We start from the raw sequence: 22,651 nt of genomic DNA, 5'->3' as shown, positions 1-22,651 counted from the left end.
ATTGAATAAATCTGAATATTAAACGATTAACCTTATATTTTTGAAAATACCATATATGTTTAGAAGACATCTATGTATATATATATATATATATATATATATATATATATATATATATACATCCTTATACATATATAAAAATTCAGTGTCACATTGTTGGTTTCTTATAGACTCCGAAACTACTGAACCGATCTTAATGAAATTTTTTTTATTTTGGGTGACATCTTCCAACTTAAAATGTAGGATAATTTTTATCGCGATTATTTTTTATTTTTTATCGCTAATTTAAGGATTTATTATTTAGAGATTATCTAAGTTTCGAGGTTCTATATGTTTTCAATAGATGACGCTGTATTACAATTCAATTATTTCAATTTAATCATGTCACATGTAGTTTTCATATTTACATATGACAACTATCCTTGCTTTTTATATTTTTTCGAGTATTATTATTTTATTTATTTCATTCTAATTGTGGTATTATTTTGTGTGTTATAATTTACTAAATAGTTTAGATTTATATTAAATAAACGTTTTATAACAAAGCCACAGCAATGTGCGGCCGGAGCACATCATCCTAGTGTAATATATATATATATATATAAGAAATCTTAAAAAAGTTAAGCGTAGATTTTATTTTTTTATCTACAGAAAGATAAAAGTTTTCATAAAAACATAGTAAAATCAAGGATATGTACTTAACTAGCATGTTGGCACAGGCACGTATAACGGTATTTCGCACTCTCGTATTTATACAAGGTTTCTTATATACTCGATGGTTTTTGTTGCGATCCCTCCTCCTTTCTCTCTGGATTATCTTTATTCATGTGTGTATGTGTGAGTATGAGTACATATATGTAAGTGTAATTTTCTCTGCATATTGGCTGTACTCCACGATAACAGTAGCTTGTCCAGTCTCGATCGTTTTAAAGCGGTTTCAAGCATGCGTTCTTTCGTTCGTTCGTTCCTATGCGTAGCTAGTAAGCTCTTTATGTTAAAACCATATAGTTAAATTCACCTGATATTCGGCGACCATGCGATAAGCTATACTTGCTGCGATTAGCGAACGACGTAACTTTAATGATGTCTGTTTTTAGAATTTTTCGGGTGTATACATTTGTATACGGCCTTATTCCTTCTCTTTTTTTTCTTTAATATTATATCGAAATATTTAAAAAGTGTACCAGGTATTTACATTTATTTGATAGTGTTTGTTTTCTATCTTAAAGTACAAACTCAAATAACATTAATTATTGTAATGATTTTAAAACGCTATTTTAATTCATCAATGTCACTTGACCCTACAGTTTGACGCTCAGATTTGACGCTGCTTCTTATGTAGATGGCACTTCAATCGATATTATATAATGTGGTCAAATTTGACGCTCAAAGCTAGCGTCAAGCGTCAGCATGAAATCGCACCTTAAGATTGCATCAAAAATTTATAAATACTTACACGGAACAAATGAAAGTAATACTTATATATACTATACTATATATATATATATAATAAAAACATAGTGTGTCCAATACATATAAGGGGTTGAAAAGTTCCGAGTCTAGCATGTGGAGAGATGCAATAGAATTATATCAGCCTGACTAGGCAACATACGAAATAACAATTACATACATGAAACACATAAAAGTATTTCATATATAAGATGAGTAGTTTTCCTAACTATAGGATGCCTGAAAAGTTCTGAGTGTATTCTTTCTTATCGTCAAATGTATCAAATATACAAATATAAAAGAACTTGCCAGATTTTAAAAAGGATCTAGTCAGTATTTTTGGCATTTAAATGAGCAAACATCTTAGCTATCTTCTATCATACTGATAAGCTTTAATAATTCACATTTTTCATTAGTATACTAATTATATATTGTGTTGTTTTTTTAATCTTTATAAAACATATATATTACAATATTTTATATTAATTATTTCGTCATCAAACTGTCTCTGAATATCTTTTGAACGCTTAATTTAATCGCCAAAACATAAGACACCATTTTTATAGAGCAGTTAATTTCCTACAAAATTCTTCCAGAACATTTTTCTGTAAAATCAATTAATGATGAGGTATGAAATTTATTCTATTGGACTGAGAAAAAAATAAAAAACTGCGATGCGGAGGATCTTCCTATTAAAATTAAGAGCTCATATTTGGTGTGAATTTTTTTAAGGTGTCTAGCAACCCATTTTTCCGTGGCACTTGTAAAAAAAAAAATAATTCATTTTTTTGACCCACCCTAATATATATATATATATATATATATATATATGTATCTCTATTGTATATATATACCTTATTAAATCTTTTAATAAACATTATTAAACAATATTAAATAGTTAAAATTGAAAAAACATATATAATAAATTTTACAATAATTTATCATTTTGAAAATCGATAGATATTTACATAACTTGATTCCAAAATAAATGTTTATCGGAAAAATAAGTTAATCTCTTTTACTTAAGTTCTTAAAATAATTACGTATCAAAACGAATTGACTACTTAACTCGAAGTTAAATAGAAAAAAAAATAATAATAAAAAACAAAAAACGGTATGACAAGGATCCTCCTAAAGTGAATTTTCTCAAACGGACATTCTGGGTCTTTCCAACAAAGAACGGTAAACTCACTAAGAAAAGTGGCACTTTTCGCAAGGCATTATTGCATTTCGCGGTGTTTTCCAACAGGAAAGTTATATACTCTCCACCTTTCTCACAAAACCAAAAAGGACTTTATTCGATTCTGCTCTCGTTGGATTTTTTACTTTTACCCCACGATTAAAAGAAATGAAATTTCTCGAAACAAGGGTGCAGAGATAGATGGACCAAAGGCGTGAAGATTTTTTTTTCTTTTCTTTCATTTTTTTTGGTTAATTCTTTTCTTCTTCCTTCTCTTCTTCTTTCTGTTCTTTTTTTTCTATTTTTTTTCATTTTTTTGAACTCGTAATCATAAAGAAACACAAATGCAAGGAGGAATGCCGTTGGATACGACTCGCTGCGTCTAATAATAATTCGACGTCTTTTTCGAGAGCAACAGGTCTCCTTATTCGTGAGCATTTTCCAACAAACCCTCGTTTTCCCTTTCTCTCTCTCTCTCTCTCTATATATATATATATATATATATATATATCTTTCCCTCCCTCCCCCCTCCCTCTCTTTCTCTCTACTTTTCCGTATACATGTGTGATGTACTTACAAGCATACATGCATACATGCATACATGCATACATACATACATGCATACATACATATTATATACATACAATATTCGAAGTCGAATTGAATCGGATATGCTAGCGACACTGCTCTCTTTTACGTTGGATCATGCGAGCGTGCTCGACGCATCCGTTAAGGGGTCTACCCTAATTAGAATTTTCACAAAATCGATTTTTTTTTTTTTACATTTTTCGAAAGTATACATATCTAGAAGTATCATACTAAAATTTTATAAAGATCGGAGCAGTGTAACTGTACTTTTTTGCGACCTTTACCTTACTCCGCTCGGTCAAATACCGCGCGCTCTCTTGTTCACCGAAGAAGCTGCTATTTAACGTCCCTATTGTGGGGGTGGATTTAGACAGAGAAAGAAATATGTATAACTAACTGAAGATGATATAATATAGTTTATTAAATTATGATGATGTGATATTTCATAAATATTATCATAAAATCACAACTGATAGCAACCCTCAGCATTCGTACTGTTCCGACTCTTGGTGCAAGTAGAAGAAAGCTGTGAGAGACAAGACAGTTAAAAGTTTCAAACATCTTCCTGCTCTTGCAAAAGATGTTCAAGAAATTCTAAAACCAATCTACGAAGATTTGACAAAGCAAGAATTACTAAGAAGATGCTTTGGTGGAAACACGCAGAACAACAATAAGTCGTTCAACAACTGCGTTTGGGCAATGGCTCCTAATCACGTTTTTAGCGGAAAAATTATTGTTCAAATCGCTTGTCAAACAGCTGCTTGTATTTTCAATGAAGGTTTTCAAACAGTTTTGAAAATTATGTCAGTAATGGGAGTCAAAATTGGCCCGAGCGCCATGCACTTTGAATCTGAACGTAACAGAGAACGCATACGTGTAGCAAACCGCCGCAGCACTGATGCCTCTAAAGAAGCCAGGACGCAACGCAGAAACGCTATTTTGGATTAAAATGAACGTTATGAAGAAGAGGAAGGTATAATGTATAGTGCAGGTATCGCTGATTAATAACAGGTAAAATTTTTTCACGATTTTTCCTTGAAAAAAACTTTAAACGCGTTTTTCTCAAAACGACGCTTTCCAAAGCCTTGTTGATAAAATCTCCGAAACTACTAGTCCTATCCCACTGAAATTTTTACCGCATATTCTTTACTATTATAGCTATAGCGCATATCGAGGGTTTTTTTAGATTTTGATTTTAACTATTTTTTTTTGGCCGAAAACAGTAAAAAAAACGTGTTTTTTCGAAAAATGTCCGCCAAAAAAATAAAAAATCATTCGATATGCGCTATAGCTATCAATATACTGAATCAAACAATGTTAGATTTTTTTGTTTCAGACCCACCATTCCAGAGATATTATCAACAGCAAAGACACACCTTTATTTTAGGACGTTTTTTGAAGTATCATTTTCATGTATAAAAAGTTACTAAAATATACAAAAAAAAATAGTTTAATGTAGTTCGATAGTGTATTATTACAGTGCAATAAATTATATATCAATATTTATAATATAAAACTGTTTAAAAAATTCTAAAAAACTGTCTTTTTTTAGTGTGTCTAATTGGAGTAGACCCCTTAACAGTAATAACTTGAAAATTCTTCTGGGGGTGCAACAAGTAAAACGATCCTTTCATCAATTCAACTTTTACGCGATTTTTATTATAAGTGAACATACATAGAATTTAAAATATATTCATCGATGTTTTGGACTATTTGAGAAATAGAATGTAATTTTTTTTCCTTTTTTTTCTTTAATCATCCTAATTATGTATAAAGTAAGCAAAAATATTTTTTTTGTTTTTGCCTTTTATTTAATATATTGTAATATAAATTATTCTGATCTTATGGAAAAAAGAAATGAATAAACCAGAGCTTGAATTTACTGTTAAGTTGTATTCGTGGCTATGAAATTGAATATAATTTGAAATAAATAAATATATTATTTTTTATTGAAGCAGTAATTATCAATCATTGACACAACGTCAGTCTGATTTAATACTAAAACGTAACGTAATTGTAATTTTTTCGACTTATTTCGATCACTTTTAACCCTCAGGAAGGCGTATAACTAGCCACAGCGTACTGCGTGCTTCAATTAAGTAAAAGAAAGTAAGGGTGGATGGCAAAGATTAATAGCTGTTCGTTATTTCACTCCCTTTTCGTTACTTCAGGCGCACGTTTCTCGAGTATTTAAATATTCGATTTAATAACCTTGTTAAACGCTAATTCTGCTATCGAGAAAAGATATGATAAAATAGGTTGGAAAAAAATAGAGAAAGAAAAAGAAAAAAATGCTTCATTTTAACGAACCAATAATAATAAGGATGAATCATGAAAATTATTGAAAAACTTTTTCAAAGTGTTTTTATATTATACAAAAGTGAATAAAAAAAAATATCTTTTCTTTGTAATTCTAGCAACGTAACTTGGCAAGTATAATATAATATAAAGGACGAGATTTTTCTTTTAATCCCCTTTTCTTAAGAAATTTAACTTCGTCCCATCGTCATTATGCATCGTGGAAAAAAGTAATCTAAATTTATAGCCCGTCGTTATTCGACTACCGACCTTTCAGCTCTAAGAAAATCTTGTCTACCTTTCTCTTTTACACGTTATATACCATATTATGATCTCATGACCAGAAAATTTCAGAGGTAGAAGGAGAGAAAGTATCGTAATAATTTTTTTGTCTAGTAATTCTAAAGAAAAGAAAAAAATAATAAATTATAAAAAAGGAATGTAAAATTATTTAATTCGTTTAACAATAATCATTATTAAATTTTGCATCAAAAGTTTCATTAATCAGAAACTTAATATTTAATATTTAGTTGCATCAAAAGTTGTTGTTGCACCAGGAGTTTCATTAAAAAATATGTTACGTTGAAAATAAGGTGGTAAAAGTAAGATGTGCTTTGTCTACTGTAACCGACAGAAGGACTACAGAAGAGAAAATAGATATTACCTTAGCATTTTATGCGAAAACATATTAGAAACTTGAAAAATATTACAAACAGAAAAATATAAATAAACTCAAACATAAAAAAACATAAAAAAAATAAAAACATATAAACAACATATAAACTGCGATACACAATTTTTTTATGAAACAATAAAATAGATTCGTTTAAGGGTTCATTCTGGTTTATACTCCGAAAAAAAGGCTATTTTCACGATTTTTTTTTAGGCTTTGTAGGATACATATACATATAAAAGTTGTTGGGTATGATAAATACACTCTAGAAGTACAAGAAAAAAATTTTTTTTATTGTTTTTAACGTTTTTTGACATCCAAAATGGCTGACAAACGTGAACCCGTCAAAAGTAGGTATCTGTTGGCTGGCATCGAAATTTGAGAATGGGTGATCTAAAACAAAAAAATTAAACGGTTTTAAATTCAGTATGACAATGGCTATCGGGTATGCTGAAACTATCAATTTTTATGAAAACAAAACAAAATGACGGCCATTTTTCGAAAAAAAAAATCGTTGATTTTTTTCGCAGTTTTTTGTAAAAAAAAGTAGTAAAAATTAATATTTTGACTTGGTTGTAGCATGCGAGATAGCCATTCATGTGCAGTGTATGTGGTTTAAATTTCAGAAGGATCGGTTGAGTAATTTCGGAGATATCATGCCCGCCAACCGAAAAAACGTTGTTTCGAGAAAAACGCGTTTAAAGTTTCTTTTAACAAAATTTTAAAAAGTCTGACTTTACCTTATTCTGCGATGCCTGCACCATACAGTATGCCTTCTGCTTCTTCAAAATACTCATTTTCTTCCACTCTAGCCTTTTTTCGTTGTGTCCTGGCCTCTATCAAAGCTTCTCCGCTCAAACAATTGGCTGAGCGCACGCGCGTGTTGCCGCGGTTACTTAATTATTTTAACAGCTTAAAATATTTTATTAACGTATAGTGTAAGAAACCAAGAAAACCATCGTTAAATCGAGGAAAATAATTATAATATTTAAATTTTTAACATTGTAACAACGATACTTTAATAAAATAACTCAATCCTGGCTGTAAATACACTTAACAATTGTTTTTGTACAATTTTATTCAATTTCTAAGATTTAAAAAAAAATCCACAAAAATTTTAACGCGAAGTTATGTAAAATAAGCTAATTTTAGAATATTTTTTTTTTTCAATCGAAAAAAAAAATAGAAAGAAAAGTCGGCACAAAATCTAAATAGGGGGGTTAAATACTATCTTAGTTGAAGTTTTTTTTTGAGACAAAAAAATTGAAAATCGAAGATTCCGAACTTCGAAAAAATGACGGTTTTATTGAAAAAACGAAAATATTTCATATCTCCTGACTTTTTAAAATTTTTTTTATTTTTTTCTGAAAACTACAATTAAAAATAAAATTTAAAAAAAAAAGTGCCAAAAGGTTTAATTTGTGTCAAAGTTATAACAATTTGAAAAAAAGAGCGTTTTTTTTCAAAAATTGGTAATTTTTTTTGGGTTGGGTAAAAAAATCTAAAAAAATTCAGAAAAATGTCTTTGATAGGGTAGAAAATGATAAAAAATTTTCAGCGAAATCGAAGGGGGTCGGGCCGAAACCTCGGTGATTTGGGATATTGGAATGCCCCATATATAGACTTTTTTTTTGGACCACTCTAATATATATATATATTAATAAATTTCTATTTTCCCGTTTAAATAATACGTAAAAAAAATTATTTATACGTTTTTATCCGGTAAAACTACGAAAAAAATTTTTTTTCTGAATTTTTCATCACTTATTCTTGTAAGAAATTTAATTCTCTACCAAAAAGTACTGAGGTAGTTTTTTCGTAATCCTAACGGGTAAAAAGTTGAGCTTTAAATACTCGCAATAAAAGAAAATTTGAAGGAAGATAGTTTCAAAGCAGCTTTTTGAAGGAATTGACAATTGTACTAGATTATTTATTTAATTTTTATGGATTTGAAATAATTTTCAACTTTTTGAAAACTTTTTTGGGACTTCATGTATTTATTTCAAAATTTATTAAACTCTAGACTGTTTATAATATAATTCACACATGTCTTTTGGTGAAGTATTAACTGTGAATTATGAATAATTTTTCTTATTACAATTTGGATATTTTTTCCTATGAGCAGCATCTACTTGTAACAGATATTGTTTCTGTTCTTCATCTTTGGTCCCAAAAGTGGTTATATTTTTCAATTAAAGCAACCGCGCGCACTGCCACATCGTTGACTACTTTGAGTTCTTTGAAGAATTTTAGGCAATCAATATAGTTTTTATTTGTATCCCACAACATAGGATCCATGTCAAGGAAATCGCATGGCAAATTAAATGAATCAAATAAAACTTTTGATTTTTTGGTAATAAATTCACTCATATCTAGGGCACATAGTGATACCTTCATCACTATCTGTTTGTGAATTTGTTTCAATGATAACAGGGCTTAATCGTTGTGCACTACGAGACTTATTTTTTTTTAATAAAATCCACCTGTTATGGAGTCTTACAATTTTTGAAATTGCATTACATGGTTTAATTACTGGTATACCAGTAAGACTCCAAATGTCATTAACCTCATCCAATACATTTCGTGCGCTTTCACGAACAGTTTGTTTGAGAAAATTCAAATTATTAAAAAAAAAAAACTTAATACTTGTCGCTGAGATGGTAATTTTCGTTTGTTCAATGCGCTGCTTTGAAAGCCTACTAAATACACATATTGATTTTTAGATCCGCTTGACATTTTGTCAGTATTATGATTACAAATGTTATGATCAATAATATTCTTTACGTGTTATGCATAAAGTTACTACTAGATGGCAAGATAAGGTATAGCAAATGATATTATCGACGGAAAGTAGATGACAATAATTTTTAAAATTGAATTTGAACTTATTCGAAATTTGAATCAAGAGCAAGTTAGTACTTACGGATGTATACTGAATTTAATTTTTTTATTTAAGAAAAAAATATAAATTACATAATCAAATACTTTGTAACAGGAAATGTGATACAACATGGATTTTAAAATCATATCCAATTAAATTTTCTTTTATTGCGAGTATTTAAAGCTCAATAACTTTTTACCCGTTAGGATAACGAAGAAACTACTTCAGTACTTTTTTGTAGAGAATTGAATTTCTTACAAGAATAATTGATGGAAAATTCAGAAAAACATTTTTTTCGTAGTTTTACCAGATGAAAACTTAAAAAAAATTTTTTTACGTGTTATTTAAATGGGAAAATAGAAATTCATTGAGCTTCATGAAGAATTGAAATATCAAGCTGCGCTTTGGAGGGAATTTTTTTTATACCTTAGAGAAGCTATTGAGACAATAGCACTTGAAAAAAAAAATGTCTTTTTTGGACCACTCTAATATAATATATATGTACAACAAAAAATTGGATAACATTAAACAAGATAGTCTGAAAAGAATTTTCATGATATTTTTATATTCAGTAATCGTTAAATGGCAGGAGCTTGTTTTGTCCATAATTTTGCAACATATTTCATACTTCCATTAAATCGAAATGTTGTCACTAGAATAAAATGGCTCACCGTCTCCTATAATCTCCAGTTCGGATATACACCAGTATCCTCGCGAAAAGTCAACAGACGCCTCGCTCTGGGATTATTTTATTACGGCTGAATCGGTTCGTGTCCACGATAGGTATTATGCGTATAGGGATTGCAGAGAAACAGTAACTACATACATATATATACGTGCATGAGAGAGAAAAAGAGAAAGAGAAACAGAGATAGGAGACGTGCAATAATTTATGATTAACGTGAAAACCAGTAATTGAGCGTTCGCCGGACACTAGCCGCAAAATTTTGCGAGACGTACGAGCACGATGAAATATACGAACGTTCCTATATATATAGTACTAGTTAGTCGCATGCGAAAAGTCGACTTGGATAATCCTCTGATGTGTTAGTTTTCGATACATTCGAGATAAAATGTGAGAACTATGTATTATATTGATATAATATACAATATGTATAGTGTAATGTGTATATATATACATGCATGTATCTAATTACATTATGTTTCGCTATATATAACTACATATAATTAGAATGTATACATATCTTGTGTATATGATATTCGATCGATATGCTCGAATTCATTTCCAAGAATTTTCCTTTCAATTTTCTATTAACGTTAATTGATCTAATTTAATTAAACTACGCACATAATTACTGTGATAATACAATTTTTAATAATATAGATATACGTACGTATAACTATAATAGATTATTTCGTTTATTTCGAAATATTATCTGAATGCTTACCAGATAAATTATTCTTATATATAAAAACAAGAAAATGAATAGAGAAAAAGAAACTAAACCAATTTCTTTCAGATATCCGTTATTCTTCGTTATTATCGCCATACTTATTACCAAGCAATTAACTTCATATTCTGATCGATTTTCGTAATGGAAAGTAATAAAGAACGTTGCCGTGGTTGGATTAACCCCGAGCTAATAGATAGAGGATAGACAGGATTTTTCGCGGTCTGCCGTCAGCCGACGATTACGCGGCTTACGCTGTGTAAACGCCACGGCCGTCGTTTTGACGTCGTTAAAAGGTAAAACGGGATATGCATCTCGCGACCTCGACCGCATCCACAACGCGCATTTCGAACGTCAAGTGGATTTGTCCGGGCCTAGCCGAATTGGTTCTAGTTAACAATGCCTATTCTTTCGATCAATTTGTCTCCTACCTTTTATTTTAGTTATTATTTTTTTCTTCTCCTTTTTTCTTTGTCTCTTTTTGACTCATCTATAAATGTTATTCAATTTTTTTCTTTGTCTTCCCCAATATAATTTTACAAATTAATGTAATAAATAAAATCTTTCAAATAAAGTCCCCAATTGATAGTTGCAACATGTAATAGCATAAGATTAGAAATGATAAGACATGTAAGCGATGCAGCAATACGAAGATTACAAATTTGCATTGGCGTTAACAGACACGACTTCGAACATCTTCTGTAATGTAAGAAACTTTATTTTCTACCACATTTGACCTCGCATGACCTTGAATAATAGCTCGTTCAATTCGTCTCAACATTTGCCATCACATCCCATAAAAAAAAATATAATATTCATTTAAAAAAATGCAGGTAACCTTGAAATTTACTTTATGCCTCCACCCATGCAAAAAACGTTCAAGCCAAAAAATGCCCTTCATCATGCCGTGTAAGTTGCGTATATAAAATTTTTCATATTGTTATAAACAACGACAATATTCTAACTGAACAGAGATATTGTCCCACCCTGTATATATTTGTTGATATTAATGAAATATTTTTTGGTTCGATGTTTTTTAAAATAAATGAATATTTTGTTTGGTATAAATAATTATTTGTTATTAGGATCTTGAATAAGTTCTCACTGTTTCATCAAAGATGGCAATAGCAGTACTCCGTGTTTGAAATTTCGAATGGTAACGCACTTGCAAGGAAGTACTGTATCTAACCTGACATTTCAGTGTATGATAGTTCACTTTAGTGTAAACAAAGTAATTTTTTATTAGTTTTGAAAATGTCTACTTTTGTGCCAACTAAAGTGTATTTGCGGGGAATTTTATTGCACTATTTTATTCAAAAGAAATCGGCAGCTGAAGCACATAGAATTCTTGTTGAGACTAATAGTGACAATGCTCTGTCGAATACGATATACAGAGACTGGTTTCGACGCTTCAAAAATAATGATTTTGAACTTGAGGATAAAGAACGTTCTGGCGCATCAAAAAAATTTCAACACAGAGAATTGGAGGAATTACTCGATGAAGACCGATCTCAGACGCTAGCAGAACTTGGAAAAACATTACAAGTTGATGAATCAACTGTTTCAAAACATTTAAAAATGTTAGGAATAATCCAGAAGCAAGGACATTGGGTGCCATATGAATTGAAGCCAAGAGACATCGTACGGCGTTTTGTCACGTGTGAACTACTGCTTCAACGGCAGAAAAGAAAAGGTTTTTTGCACCGTATCGTGACTGGCGATAAAAAATGGATACACTATGATAATCCAAAGCGTAGAAAATCATGGGGTAAGCCTGGCCATGCATCAACATCGTCCGCAAAACCAAATATCCATGGTTCGAAGCTTCTTCTCTGTATTTGGTGGGATTAGCAGGGTGTAATTTATTATGAGCTGCTCAAACCGAATGAGACTATCACGGGGGATCGCTATCGACTTCAATTGATGTGTTTGAGTCGAGCCCTAAAAGAAAAACGGCCGCTATACGAGAAGAAACACGACAAAGTGATTTTGTTACATGACAACGCCCGGTCTCATGTTGCAAAACCAGTGAAAACCTACCTGGAAACGTTTCGATGGGAAGTTCTACTTCACCCGCCGTATTCATCTGACATAGCCCCTTCCGATTTTCATCTATTCCGTTCGATGGCTTAGCTGACCAGAGTTTTCATTCTTACGAAGAAGCTAAAAAGTGGGTCGATTCTTGGATAGCCTCAAAAGACATGCCGTTTTTCCAACGCGGAATTCATATACTGCCAGAAAGATGGGAGAAAGTGGTCTCTAGTGATGGGCAATACTTTCAATAAAACGTTTTTGTTCCTTATATTTTAAATAAAGTTTTTATTTTATAAAAAAAACAGCGAGAACTTATTCAAGGTCTTAATATATATATTTCGTGTGCATGCTGCTTTAAGGTAAATCAAGAACCTGAACAAGCAACGTAGAAGCAGAACAGAGGAGGGAAAGGAGGGTTTCTCGCACACCTGTCTGAATCTCGAGTAACGAGCCAAGAGAAACACAAGGCGACCCTACGAATTTGTGCTGCTGCTCCTTTGAGTTACTTTTTTCTCTCTCTCTCTCTCTCTCTCTCTCTTTCTCTTTCTCTTTTTACCTCCCTCCTTCCTTCCTCTTCTCATCCCCTATCTACCAACACGCCATCCTACTCTCTGTCCTTTCTCTCACTTTTTATTTCGTTGTGGAGCACCGAGTCAGGACGTATAGCCCAGAAAACCGGTTCCTAGTAGTATTTATGCACTGGGCCCCACCGTAAACGTAGAGAAACGCATAAGGTACTTCTAAACGAACTACCTTGTGCCTTCACTCCCTCTTCCCTTCATACTCGTCTAGGTAAGAGTACTTTGCTTAAGAGAAATGTCTTTTCCTCATACGATTTGTTTTCTCTCTCTCTCTCTCTCTTTCTGTCTTTTACTATCTTTTCTTTCATTCTTTGTTTTCTCTTTGTTTTTACCCTTCTCTTCCTTATTTCTTTTTCGACATCTTTTCATTCATTTCCTTTACTTTCCTTTACTTCTTTCAAACAAACAATCTCACTTCTTCTCACCCAACAACAAAAACCTTCTCTTTTGCGAACTCACGCACAACCTTATTAAGACTTCTTTTTTAGACTGAATTAATAACGATTAAATTATTTATTTCTATCTCTTTCTCTCCTTCATTTTGTTTCTTTTTTTCTTTTCCTATTTCTTTCTTACTCTATGAGTACAATTATATTATTTATATAATTATTTCTTTTTATTGTAAAATTACTCAAGCTATAATATATATTATTTATAGAAATTTAATCAAATCGAACCTAAAATAATATACCAGATAGATCAAATTCCTAATGGTAATATCCGATAATTGAATTTTGAGAATATATACATCAATAATACTTGTCTGTAGAGTATGAATTATCTATTCATTTATACAATATAAATGTTCTCTCAAATCACGTCAAATAACACTGAATAACAGAAGCTACTCAGTCTCATTCAATCATTAATCATATTCTGTATGAATTAGATATCAATATCTACCAATTCAATTACAAAAATTAAAAGGATAAACGAATGATCCGAAAAGAAATGAGAAAAAATTTGATTTTTCAATGAAAATTTCTGGAAATTTCTTTTCACTTTTTCTCCGTTTCTTTTGCTTTCGATGCTAATGCTGTTTCTGTTTCTGTTGGTGTTTGTGATGATTGTGGTGGAAAGAAAAGAAAGAGAAAACAAAAAAGCCATGGTGAAGTCTTCTTTTCGTCGACCTCGTTAAACATGCAAACGAACGAACGAGAAAGTTTTTCGGGCTTGTGTTTTTTCTCCCTTTCTCTCTTTCTTTATCTCTTTCGCCCTTTTATACATGAGCAAAGGGAAACGGCTCGAAATAGGTAATTATTCCAATGTATCTCGAATAAAATTTCTCTGATAGAGAATAATCCGATTCTCGAGAAATCTTTTATTTCTATACCTAGCGAGAACACTAATGTAAGAAAACATCGTCGACTTTGTTATCGCGACTCGATGCTCCCATCTTTAAATGTTTCTATCCTGACCACTCCGAAAAAAAATCATCCAATCTTTTCTAGACGTCCTATTTCGTAAAAGTCAACTGTAATGTCTTTTTATTCTACCTCTTTCCATTTATCTTTTTTTATCTCTTTCTCTTTCTTTTTATAACATGCCTGATCATTAATGATACATTTCTTTGGAACGAAAACTACCAAAACGAGGAAAGCTAAGTAATTATTTTCCATATTGTTCAAATGAGAGAGAAAAAGAAAGAATGAAAGTCGATTGCAGAGATCATTTCAGTTGAAGACTAGGTCGTCCTATATTCAATTATCCCGATCTTCGACTTCGTAGGAAGAAAAAATCTTTCTACTCCTTTTTTTTCTTTTTTTTTAAATATACTGCCAATTTTATAGAAGAAACCTCATTGAAATAATCTAATGTTTTTCCTATTATTTTTAATAGCGAATTAAAAACAGAAATTCTGATTTTACGCAGATAGCAAAATTGTAATTTAAGTGTTTTATTGATACGTTTTTATATATGTATATATTAGGGTGGGTCAAAAAAATGAATTATTTTTTTTTACAAGTGCCACGGAAAAATGGGTTGCTAGACACCTTAAAAGAATTCTCACCAAATATGAGCTCTTAATTTTAATAGGAAGATCCTCCGCATCGCAATTTTTTATTTTTTTCTCAGTCCAATAGAATAAAATTCATACCTCATCATTAATTGATTGTACAGAAAAATGTTCTGGAAGAATTTTATAGGAAATTTAATGCTCTACAAAAAAAGTATCTTATATTTTTTCCGTAAACCTCACCATTTAAATGATATTGAAGATTTAAGTTTGATTATTTTAGGACAAATTTCATTTTTGTTTATAAATTTTATAACTCGACAATAAATGACTATTATAAAATGCGCAATACAAATTCTTGTAGGAAATTAACTGCTCCATAAAAATGGTGTCTAATGTTTTGGCGATTAAACTAAGCGTTCAAAAGATATTCATCATCAAACTTTCATGTGTACTGATTTCTGTCTCTGAATATCTTTTGAACGCTTAATTTAATCGCCAAAACATAAGACACCATTTTTATAGAGCAGTTAATTTCCTACACAATTCTTCCAGAACATTTTTCTGTAAAATCAATTAATGATGAGGTATGAAATTTATTCTATTGGACTGAGAAAAAAATAAAAAACTGCGATGCGGAGGATCTTCCTATTAAAATTAAGAGCTCATATTTGGTGTGAATTTTTTTAAGGTGTCTAGCAACCCATTTTTCCGTGGCACTTGTAAAAAAAAATAATTGATTGTTTTGACCCACCCTAGTATATATAGTTCTTTTTAAAATTTTTATTAAACTAAACTTAAATGTTTCAATATCTTTCTTCTTATTATTCGAATAATCGTATTACAAACTCATTATTTGAGTATCTATTCGAATAGAATTTTGATTTATCTTAGATTTTTGGTAGAAGACAATTAGTCGGAGAGAACATTTATTACGATTAAATGGAGTTTTATTTCCTTATTACTTCAATCTTTCTCGCACGTACTCGTACGAGTTATTAGATCGGGAACGAATTAACTTTGTATTCTGGTGGTATCGTAAAAATATGTAATGTAAGACGTTGAGAGTGCAAGGGATGATGCACGGCTTCGTGGCCTTGAAGCCACCTGGCACGATCGAATTGAGATCGTAAGTTTTCTAGATCCTTTGATTATCTGCAGAAAAAATAAACTTAATCAGTTATTTTTTCTTTTCCGTTTTTCTCCATCTTCTCTTCTTATTTTTTCGATAGTCAAAAATAATATTATTCAATTAAAAATTATCTAATTCTAATCGAAATAATAAGATAAATCTTGATTAGAAAATAGATATTTATATTTCAGCCATACACTTCTCTCACCTTTATGTTTTTTTTTATAATGGTCGAGCAACATAAAACATACCTTTACATATATACTTATATATATACATACAAAATTAGAAAAACAATAAGCAACTGATGCAAGTTATAAAGTTAAGCAATCGGTGACCATTACCTACATGAGAGTTAATTAAAACAGAAACAAATTAAATACAACTACTAACTCTCCGAGAAAGAAGGAAAAAGTATTCTTTTACTTGGAAATTAAATGTAAATATATGCAAGGAAATCTTATAAATGAACAAAAATATTGAAGAATGAAGAAATGTATTTCTACTTTTACATTAAATAAATCAGTTCGAGATCTTTTTAATAATTATTTGTTTGTTCATTTACATTATAAATCAGTCGTATATTTTTTATTACATTCACACATTTATTAATATCATATGTACATATATACGTATAATACCATGAAATGAAATATCATTTGGTATATCTATATTAATACTAAACGTACCGATGACCTGTCTTTAAAAAATCATATATTTTACAATGTATGTTTAGCAAAAAATATACCGCTTATGCAATAAGAATTCTTGATTCACCAAATAGTACTATAACTTGTAAAAAATTATGCCAAAATTTTACATATTTGATCAGTCATGGTACGTTTAGCGTTAATTACTATACATGTAGTAAATGATTTAACAATTAATTGACATAACCATTTTACATTTTTCTAGAAAAAATATACACGATATGTATATAAATGCAGACTTATTTAATATAAAACGTATTCTAATGTATATTTTATCCTATACAATCTCTTCTTTTCGTAACATTACATTTACGCTTGTATTGATTTATATTGAAGTTTCAAAGTGTTAAGAATAAATATTTAAATAATTTCTAACATACAAAAATACATCGATTTTCACAGCAAAATATCACTTGCTTATTAAATTAATTTACAGACAGTCATATGTATTTGTTACATAAGTTTTTTGTTGCGACAGTATACTTAGGGCAATACCATTGCTATAAATATAAATTATCGAATAAATATTACTACGGATTCCTTATATAATATCTAAGTGTAGTTATATCCATTTTGATGTCTTATTTTTTGTACATATAATTCGGGTATATTTCGTTGTTTACAACGAGTAACATATACGTTTAAAGAAATCAAACTATTTCGTAAATTCAACGGCAGATGATTCTGCTATGAGGGTAGAAATTTCTTGAATGTAACTAGGCTCGCCTAATATAGGATCAGATGGATGACTCGAATGACCTTCCTCATGAGGTTTTGGAATATCTTCTAACATCGGAACATCTTCCAAAGATAAAGTATCCGATGACGCTATGAAAACAAATGAATAAAAATAGAAGAGCTTGATATTTAAAACAAAAAATGAAATAATAAAAATATAAAAAAATACATAATCTTACAATCACCAAGTGTCTTAATATCTTTCTCTTCTTCTGATTCGCCTTTCTCATAAATAAAATTCTCCTCTTCTTCATCTTCTTCTTCCATAGACAAATGTAAATATGATAGAATAGATATAAGAGCTAAGAAAAACAAGTTAGTTCCAATACCAATGATGGCTGATAAAATAGGCCAATGGTACATCAGATAGCGTAGGCCTGACAAATGCGCATTGATTACTAACGAGGCAGAATAAAATTCAATAAATCTTGATTCAATTTCAACATAAATTAACGTAACCGGATGAGTCTGAAATTGAAATAAAAATTAGTTAATATTTTGTTAAAATAATTTTTATAAATACTTATTGTGTAAATATATATGCAACACATACTTGATCTTCTTCAAAATTTCCAAATAATTCAAGAACTAGAGTTTGTTTCTCTTCTGTAGTTCCAAAGATCATCATAGGTGAAAATGTAAGAGTACTAAGTGTGTGTAGTAATGTACTGCGATAGTGCAACATTGCTGACCTGCAGACACGCTCCACAACAAAGCCATTCCTACTATGTAATCGTGCACATACCATAAACATTCCTATATATAAATAAATATGTAGAAAGATAGATAGAAAATAGTTTATTTAATTAGTATTGAGTAATAAACATACCAAGTTCTTTATTCACAGGAGACTCAGGCATTTCTAGATGTAAGTTAATTTTATAAGGCTGACCAACCATCAATAGACTTTGCTTTTTTGTCAATTCTACCATGGCTGATGGAAAATTGCACATACCTCTTTTGTTACCGCATGATCTATTATTTTTAAAATAATACTTTAATTTACACGCATATATAAAAAAATATATATATATATAATATTTACTTACACACATATATAAAGATTGATTATCTTTCAATAAATTTATATTTATTCTAATTTAATATATAAATCTCTTGTATTGGAACTCACTGGAATTGTAGATGTATAGGCCGCATATATGTCATACTAGGCATGTAAGCATAGTAAAACGCTGTATAGAGAAATACAGATAACCAAACAATGAGAATAGCACTGATAATAATAATGCCTCCACGAAAAACCGCATCCTTCACTGATCGTACTTTCCGTGTTGTTTTCTTTTGCATATTAAACCATTTTTGTGTTATTTGTCGCAATGATCTCGAAATCAACATTCTGAGCAAGTATATTGTTTTGTTAAAATTTAAAATTAATAAATAACTATTAAATATATAAAATTAACTTCGTCGTTAAAGGTCGTTAAAAAAGATAAGATAAAATCTGTCGTCTATTCGTATTAAATTCATCACATCATATAAAAATATAGGTTATGTACACCAATGCTTGAACCACGGGCTTGAACGACGGAGGAAGATTGAACTTTGTACACAATTTAGATTGTTAAAAAAAATAGATAGATGGCTCAACTGTAGACCAACAATGAGATACAACATTTGTGTAATATAAATCAGCAGCATACAAATGGAAAGACATCCTATACAATTTTATATTATTGACAATACAATAGCAAATTTAAATGTAAACTAATTTTTTTTCTTTTTTTAATAAATATTTATCATCTCTGTTAAAAACTTCGTTATTAGGTAGTAAATTATTCAGTAATTAAAAGTATATAATAAATAAAATATTAAAATTTTCCATATACATTTAAATAAAACTTAAAAATCTTAAAATATTATTTTTATACAATATATTAAGATTATTAACAATCTTTTGTTTTTCTTTATAACAAATATTTATGTAAAAGCAAATATTGTAAATACTCATTGTCTCTTAGCAGGATAAATTAGTACTCTTTGGTACAAATGACTTACAATTAGATGATATTTTTAGACTATTTACATATGTTATAAGACACGTTTTATTGATTTCTGTGAATATGATGGATTATTAAAAATTTTATTTTCCTTTTCTATGTTCTAATCTAGGTCTGCCTTTCTTTGTTGTAGGTTTATCTTTTCCTTTATTCAATAGGGGATGTGTCTCTGTAAGCAAACCCATTTTATCAATGCTATTTTAAATTAAAGGTTTAAATTAAGATCTGTTATATTATATATTATCTAGTATAAGTTCTACCTCCAATAGGTGCACCTTGTAAATCAATATTATGTGAACGATGTTTTTTTATTGGCGGTTCATGGGGAGAAGCTTGGGTATCCTCTGAATCTTCAACATCTGGAGATATCGGTAAAAATTGAAGAGAACCTATGTCTTCCGTTTCTTCGTCTGAACTGCAAAAGGCAGCAACTCTAACGATAGATGCTACATCTACTTCGATTTCTTCATCTTGAGCTTCTTCTCCTTGTACTACAGACTTATCCTCGTCGCTTAAATCAAATTCACTTTCTCTCTCTTCGTATTCTACATTTTCGTCTAATTCTTTAAAATCTGGCGCAAAAGCAGACCAATTTTCAACTTGATTTTGTGCCCAAATAGAAACTACACCAGATGAAATGGAAGCTATGATAGGCCTTACAGGATGCCACTGTATAATAGATAAATTTATATTTTATTATTATATTTATATTAAATTTTGTGTATGTATATATATATGTAATAAATTCTTAACACCTACCACAACATCTAATAATAATTCTCCTTTAGTTCCATGTAAGATTTTTACTAAATTTCCAATACTTTTTTCCCAAACATATAACGCATGTTGTCTAGCAGATCCGGCACACACATATTCACCATCTCCAGAAAAACAGCATTTTTTCCACATAGTTTTATTTACAAGATCTTGTAGTTTTTGAATTGGCTCTGGTTCGCCATCTTTTCCACATGCCAATATCTCTATACTATCATACACGCGAATAACTCTATCGGAAGTATTAACAAGAAAACACGAACCACGCCTTGCGAATTCAATACTCTTTACTGCTGTGTTACTGGCAGTACCTTGTGAAATCTTGTAAGATGCTTTAACGGTTAAAGATTCTGCATCTAAGACTAAAATTCTGCCACGAGCATTTCCGGTATATACATAATCGCCTCTTCTATCAAATGATGCTACTATATTTAAATCGCTCTAGAAACAAAATGCAATAGATTAAGTAATTTATATTTACTAGATATAGAAATAATGATATATAAATATTAAATACATCTTCATCAAGAGGTATGACTCTATGAGTGCCTTCGATGTCAACCATTACAGCAGCATGTCTCATCGGACATACTAAAAATTTATTTAAGTTTCTCGGATGAAATTGAACTTTCAAGATTGGAGAAGGAAACCTATATTTTTGATCGCACTCTCCAGACAAAACATCCCATATACAAACATTATTATCTGTAGAAGCGCTCAGCAATTTGTGTCCATTTCTAGACCAACTAAATAAATGGAAACATTCATAAAAATGCTATATATTTTTGATTACAGAAAACTTATCTGTTTAAAATCAAATAAGTATACCTCAATGAGCAAACAGGATGTACATGTGCGCTAATGATCTTTGCAATCCCACGTGTTAAAAAATCCCATATAACTATTCTACCATCATTACAACCAACAGCAAGTAGAGTTCCTCGTTTGTTAAATGTACATGTTACAGCAAGTGATATACAATCCAATGTACCGTCAAATTCCTAAGATAATAATTACTTACAAATTTTATTCTTGATTTATAAAATTAATGTGATAATATCATTGGAATTAAATACTCACTTCTGGATAATTTTGTCCAAATGATTCTAAAACAATATATTAAATATAAGATATATATTTAAGTAAAACCTCATTTAAATTTATATATTTTAAATAATCTCACCCAATAATTCTAAATTCATTTTTATTTCTATATATATTTATATTTTCCTTTCCTCTTAATTATTATTGTTGTTTATAAAGTTGATCTGTTGTTAAATCTTTAGTGAAGAGAATAATACAAAACCGCAGTACCAACATTTCATTAAGATTTACCTGTTGGTAACAATGCTGATGTTATTATCGACGTCAGTACATACGATAACCAAATTTAAAGTTATAATTATTTTGACGATTAAAGTTACGATTATTCTGAGGTTTTCTCGAATTAAAATACGCAAATAAAACTTCTAAAGTAGATATTTTTTTTTAATGAAATTAAAATAAAAAATTTTTTAAATTATATAATATTACACATTATATAACATAATGAGAGAGAGAGAATTTCCAAGGGCTTTGTTCTTACTGAATAGTATTTCAATGGTAAATACTAATGTAAATACGTCACAGGAAAGCACAATCAAGAGTTTCACGAATTAATATCTATAAGTTATATGGATAAATTTTGTTCAATTGTATTGCTTATATTTGTAAAAACAAAACATAATGCATTGTTAACCTAATGTTGTACAGTGTTCAAATGACGGTTCAAATATATATAATTACAATTATAAACCTGAAAATTTGAGTCTGCATTCATTGTAATTCATTTACCATGTAATATGAAATGAAATGAAATGAAATAAAATAAATATCACTATAGGATATCGAGCATTTGAAAAACGCGCTTTTTCAATCTAGTTCAGTATCGAACTACAGATGGTATGAAAACTGGTAGAGAATAGGGATCCTGTAGGAGGGATGCGCCATTCATATTCAGCTCATGTGCCATTGGCTGAAAATTTTGGGGGACCGCTTGAATTTATAATAATTTTTTTGTGTAACCTTTTCTATTTTAATATAAATTTTTAATTATCATTAAATATAGTTCTTTTTTTCTGTATTTGATGCAATTCATTATTTTATAATTATTTCAATGTTTGAATCATTCGCACGCAAAATCGAGTTCCGGTATGTACATTGCTGGGGGACCGGAACTCGATTTTG

The 22,651-nt window shown here is 30.0% G+C and overlaps 2 protein-coding genes across 3 annotated transcripts; both read right to left on the bottom strand.

Annotated features, from left to right (window-relative positions):
• Positions 1-16,767: 16,767 nt before the first annotated feature.
• Positions 16,768-19,534, bottom strand: Seipin (lipid droplet biogenesis associated protein seipin). The gene is made up of 5 exons (XM_015334324.2): positions 18,766-19,534; positions 18,463-18,608; positions 18,187-18,389; positions 17,813-18,101; positions 16,768-17,723 (listed from the first exon to the last, which is right to left on the bottom strand). The coding sequence occupies exons 1-5, from the start codon at positions 18,987-18,989 to the stop codon at positions 17,551-17,553; spliced, it is 1,035 nt and encodes a 344-aa protein (XP_015189810.1). The 5' UTR covers positions 18,990-19,534; the 3' UTR covers positions 16,768-17,550.
• Positions 19,535-19,678: 144 nt separating this feature from the next.
• Rbbp5 (retinoblastoma binding protein 5) lies at positions 19,679-22,085 on the bottom strand. 2 transcript variants are annotated; one of them, XM_089174209.1, is made up of 7 exons: positions 21,609-22,085; positions 21,506-21,531; positions 21,254-21,426; positions 20,943-21,171; positions 20,411-20,866; positions 19,927-20,320; positions 19,679-19,820 (listed from the first exon to the last, which is right to left on the bottom strand). In XM_089174209.1, the coding sequence occupies exons 1-7, from the start codon at positions 21,625-21,627 to the stop codon at positions 19,735-19,737; spliced, it is 1,383 nt and encodes a 460-aa protein (XP_089030335.1). In that variant the 5' UTR covers positions 21,628-22,085; the 3' UTR covers positions 19,679-19,734. The 2 variants fall into 2 exon arrangements, with proteins under 2 accessions (XP_089030335.1, XP_015189811.1); XM_015334325.2 differs by having other exon boundaries at positions 19,912-20,320; positions 21,609-22,072.
• Positions 22,086-22,651: the final 566 nt, after the last annotated feature.

Source organism: Polistes dominula, unplaced genomic scaffold, assembly GCF_049000335.1.
Source record: "Polistes dominula isolate Pdom_NZ unplaced genomic scaffold, Pdom_raw_medaka contig_168, whole genome shotgun sequence".
Taxonomy (NCBI): Eukaryota; Metazoa; Arthropoda; class Insecta; order Hymenoptera; family Vespidae; genus Polistes; species Polistes dominula.
Note: the sequence above shows the minus strand (reverse complement) of the source record. Positions and strands in the feature narration are given on the sequence as shown.

Excerpts from the sequence above, each read along its gene's own strand:
- Seipin (XM_015334324.2), bottom strand. The coding sequence starts at position 18,989 with ATGTTGATTTCGAGATCATTGCGACAAATAACACAAAAATGGTTTAAT. Across the intron at positions 18,609-18,765 it reads CCTATACATCTACAATTCCA|ATCATGCGGTAACAAAAGAG; the intron begins GTGAGTTCCAAT and ends TAAAAATAATAG. Across the intron at positions 18,102-18,186 it reads GAAATTTTGAAGAAGATCAA|ACTCATCCGGTTACGTTAAT; the intron begins GTATGTGTTGCA and ends TTTCAATTTCAG.
- Rbbp5 (XM_015334325.2), bottom strand. Across the intron at positions 20,867-20,942 it reads TCATACCTCTTGATGAAGAT|AGCGATTTAAATATAGTAGC; the intron begins GTATTTAATATT and ends TTTTGTTTCTAG. Across the intron at positions 20,321-20,410 it reads AATTATTATTAGATGTTGTG|TGGCATCCTGTAAGGCCTAT; the intron begins GTAGGTGTTAAG and ends TCTATTATACAG.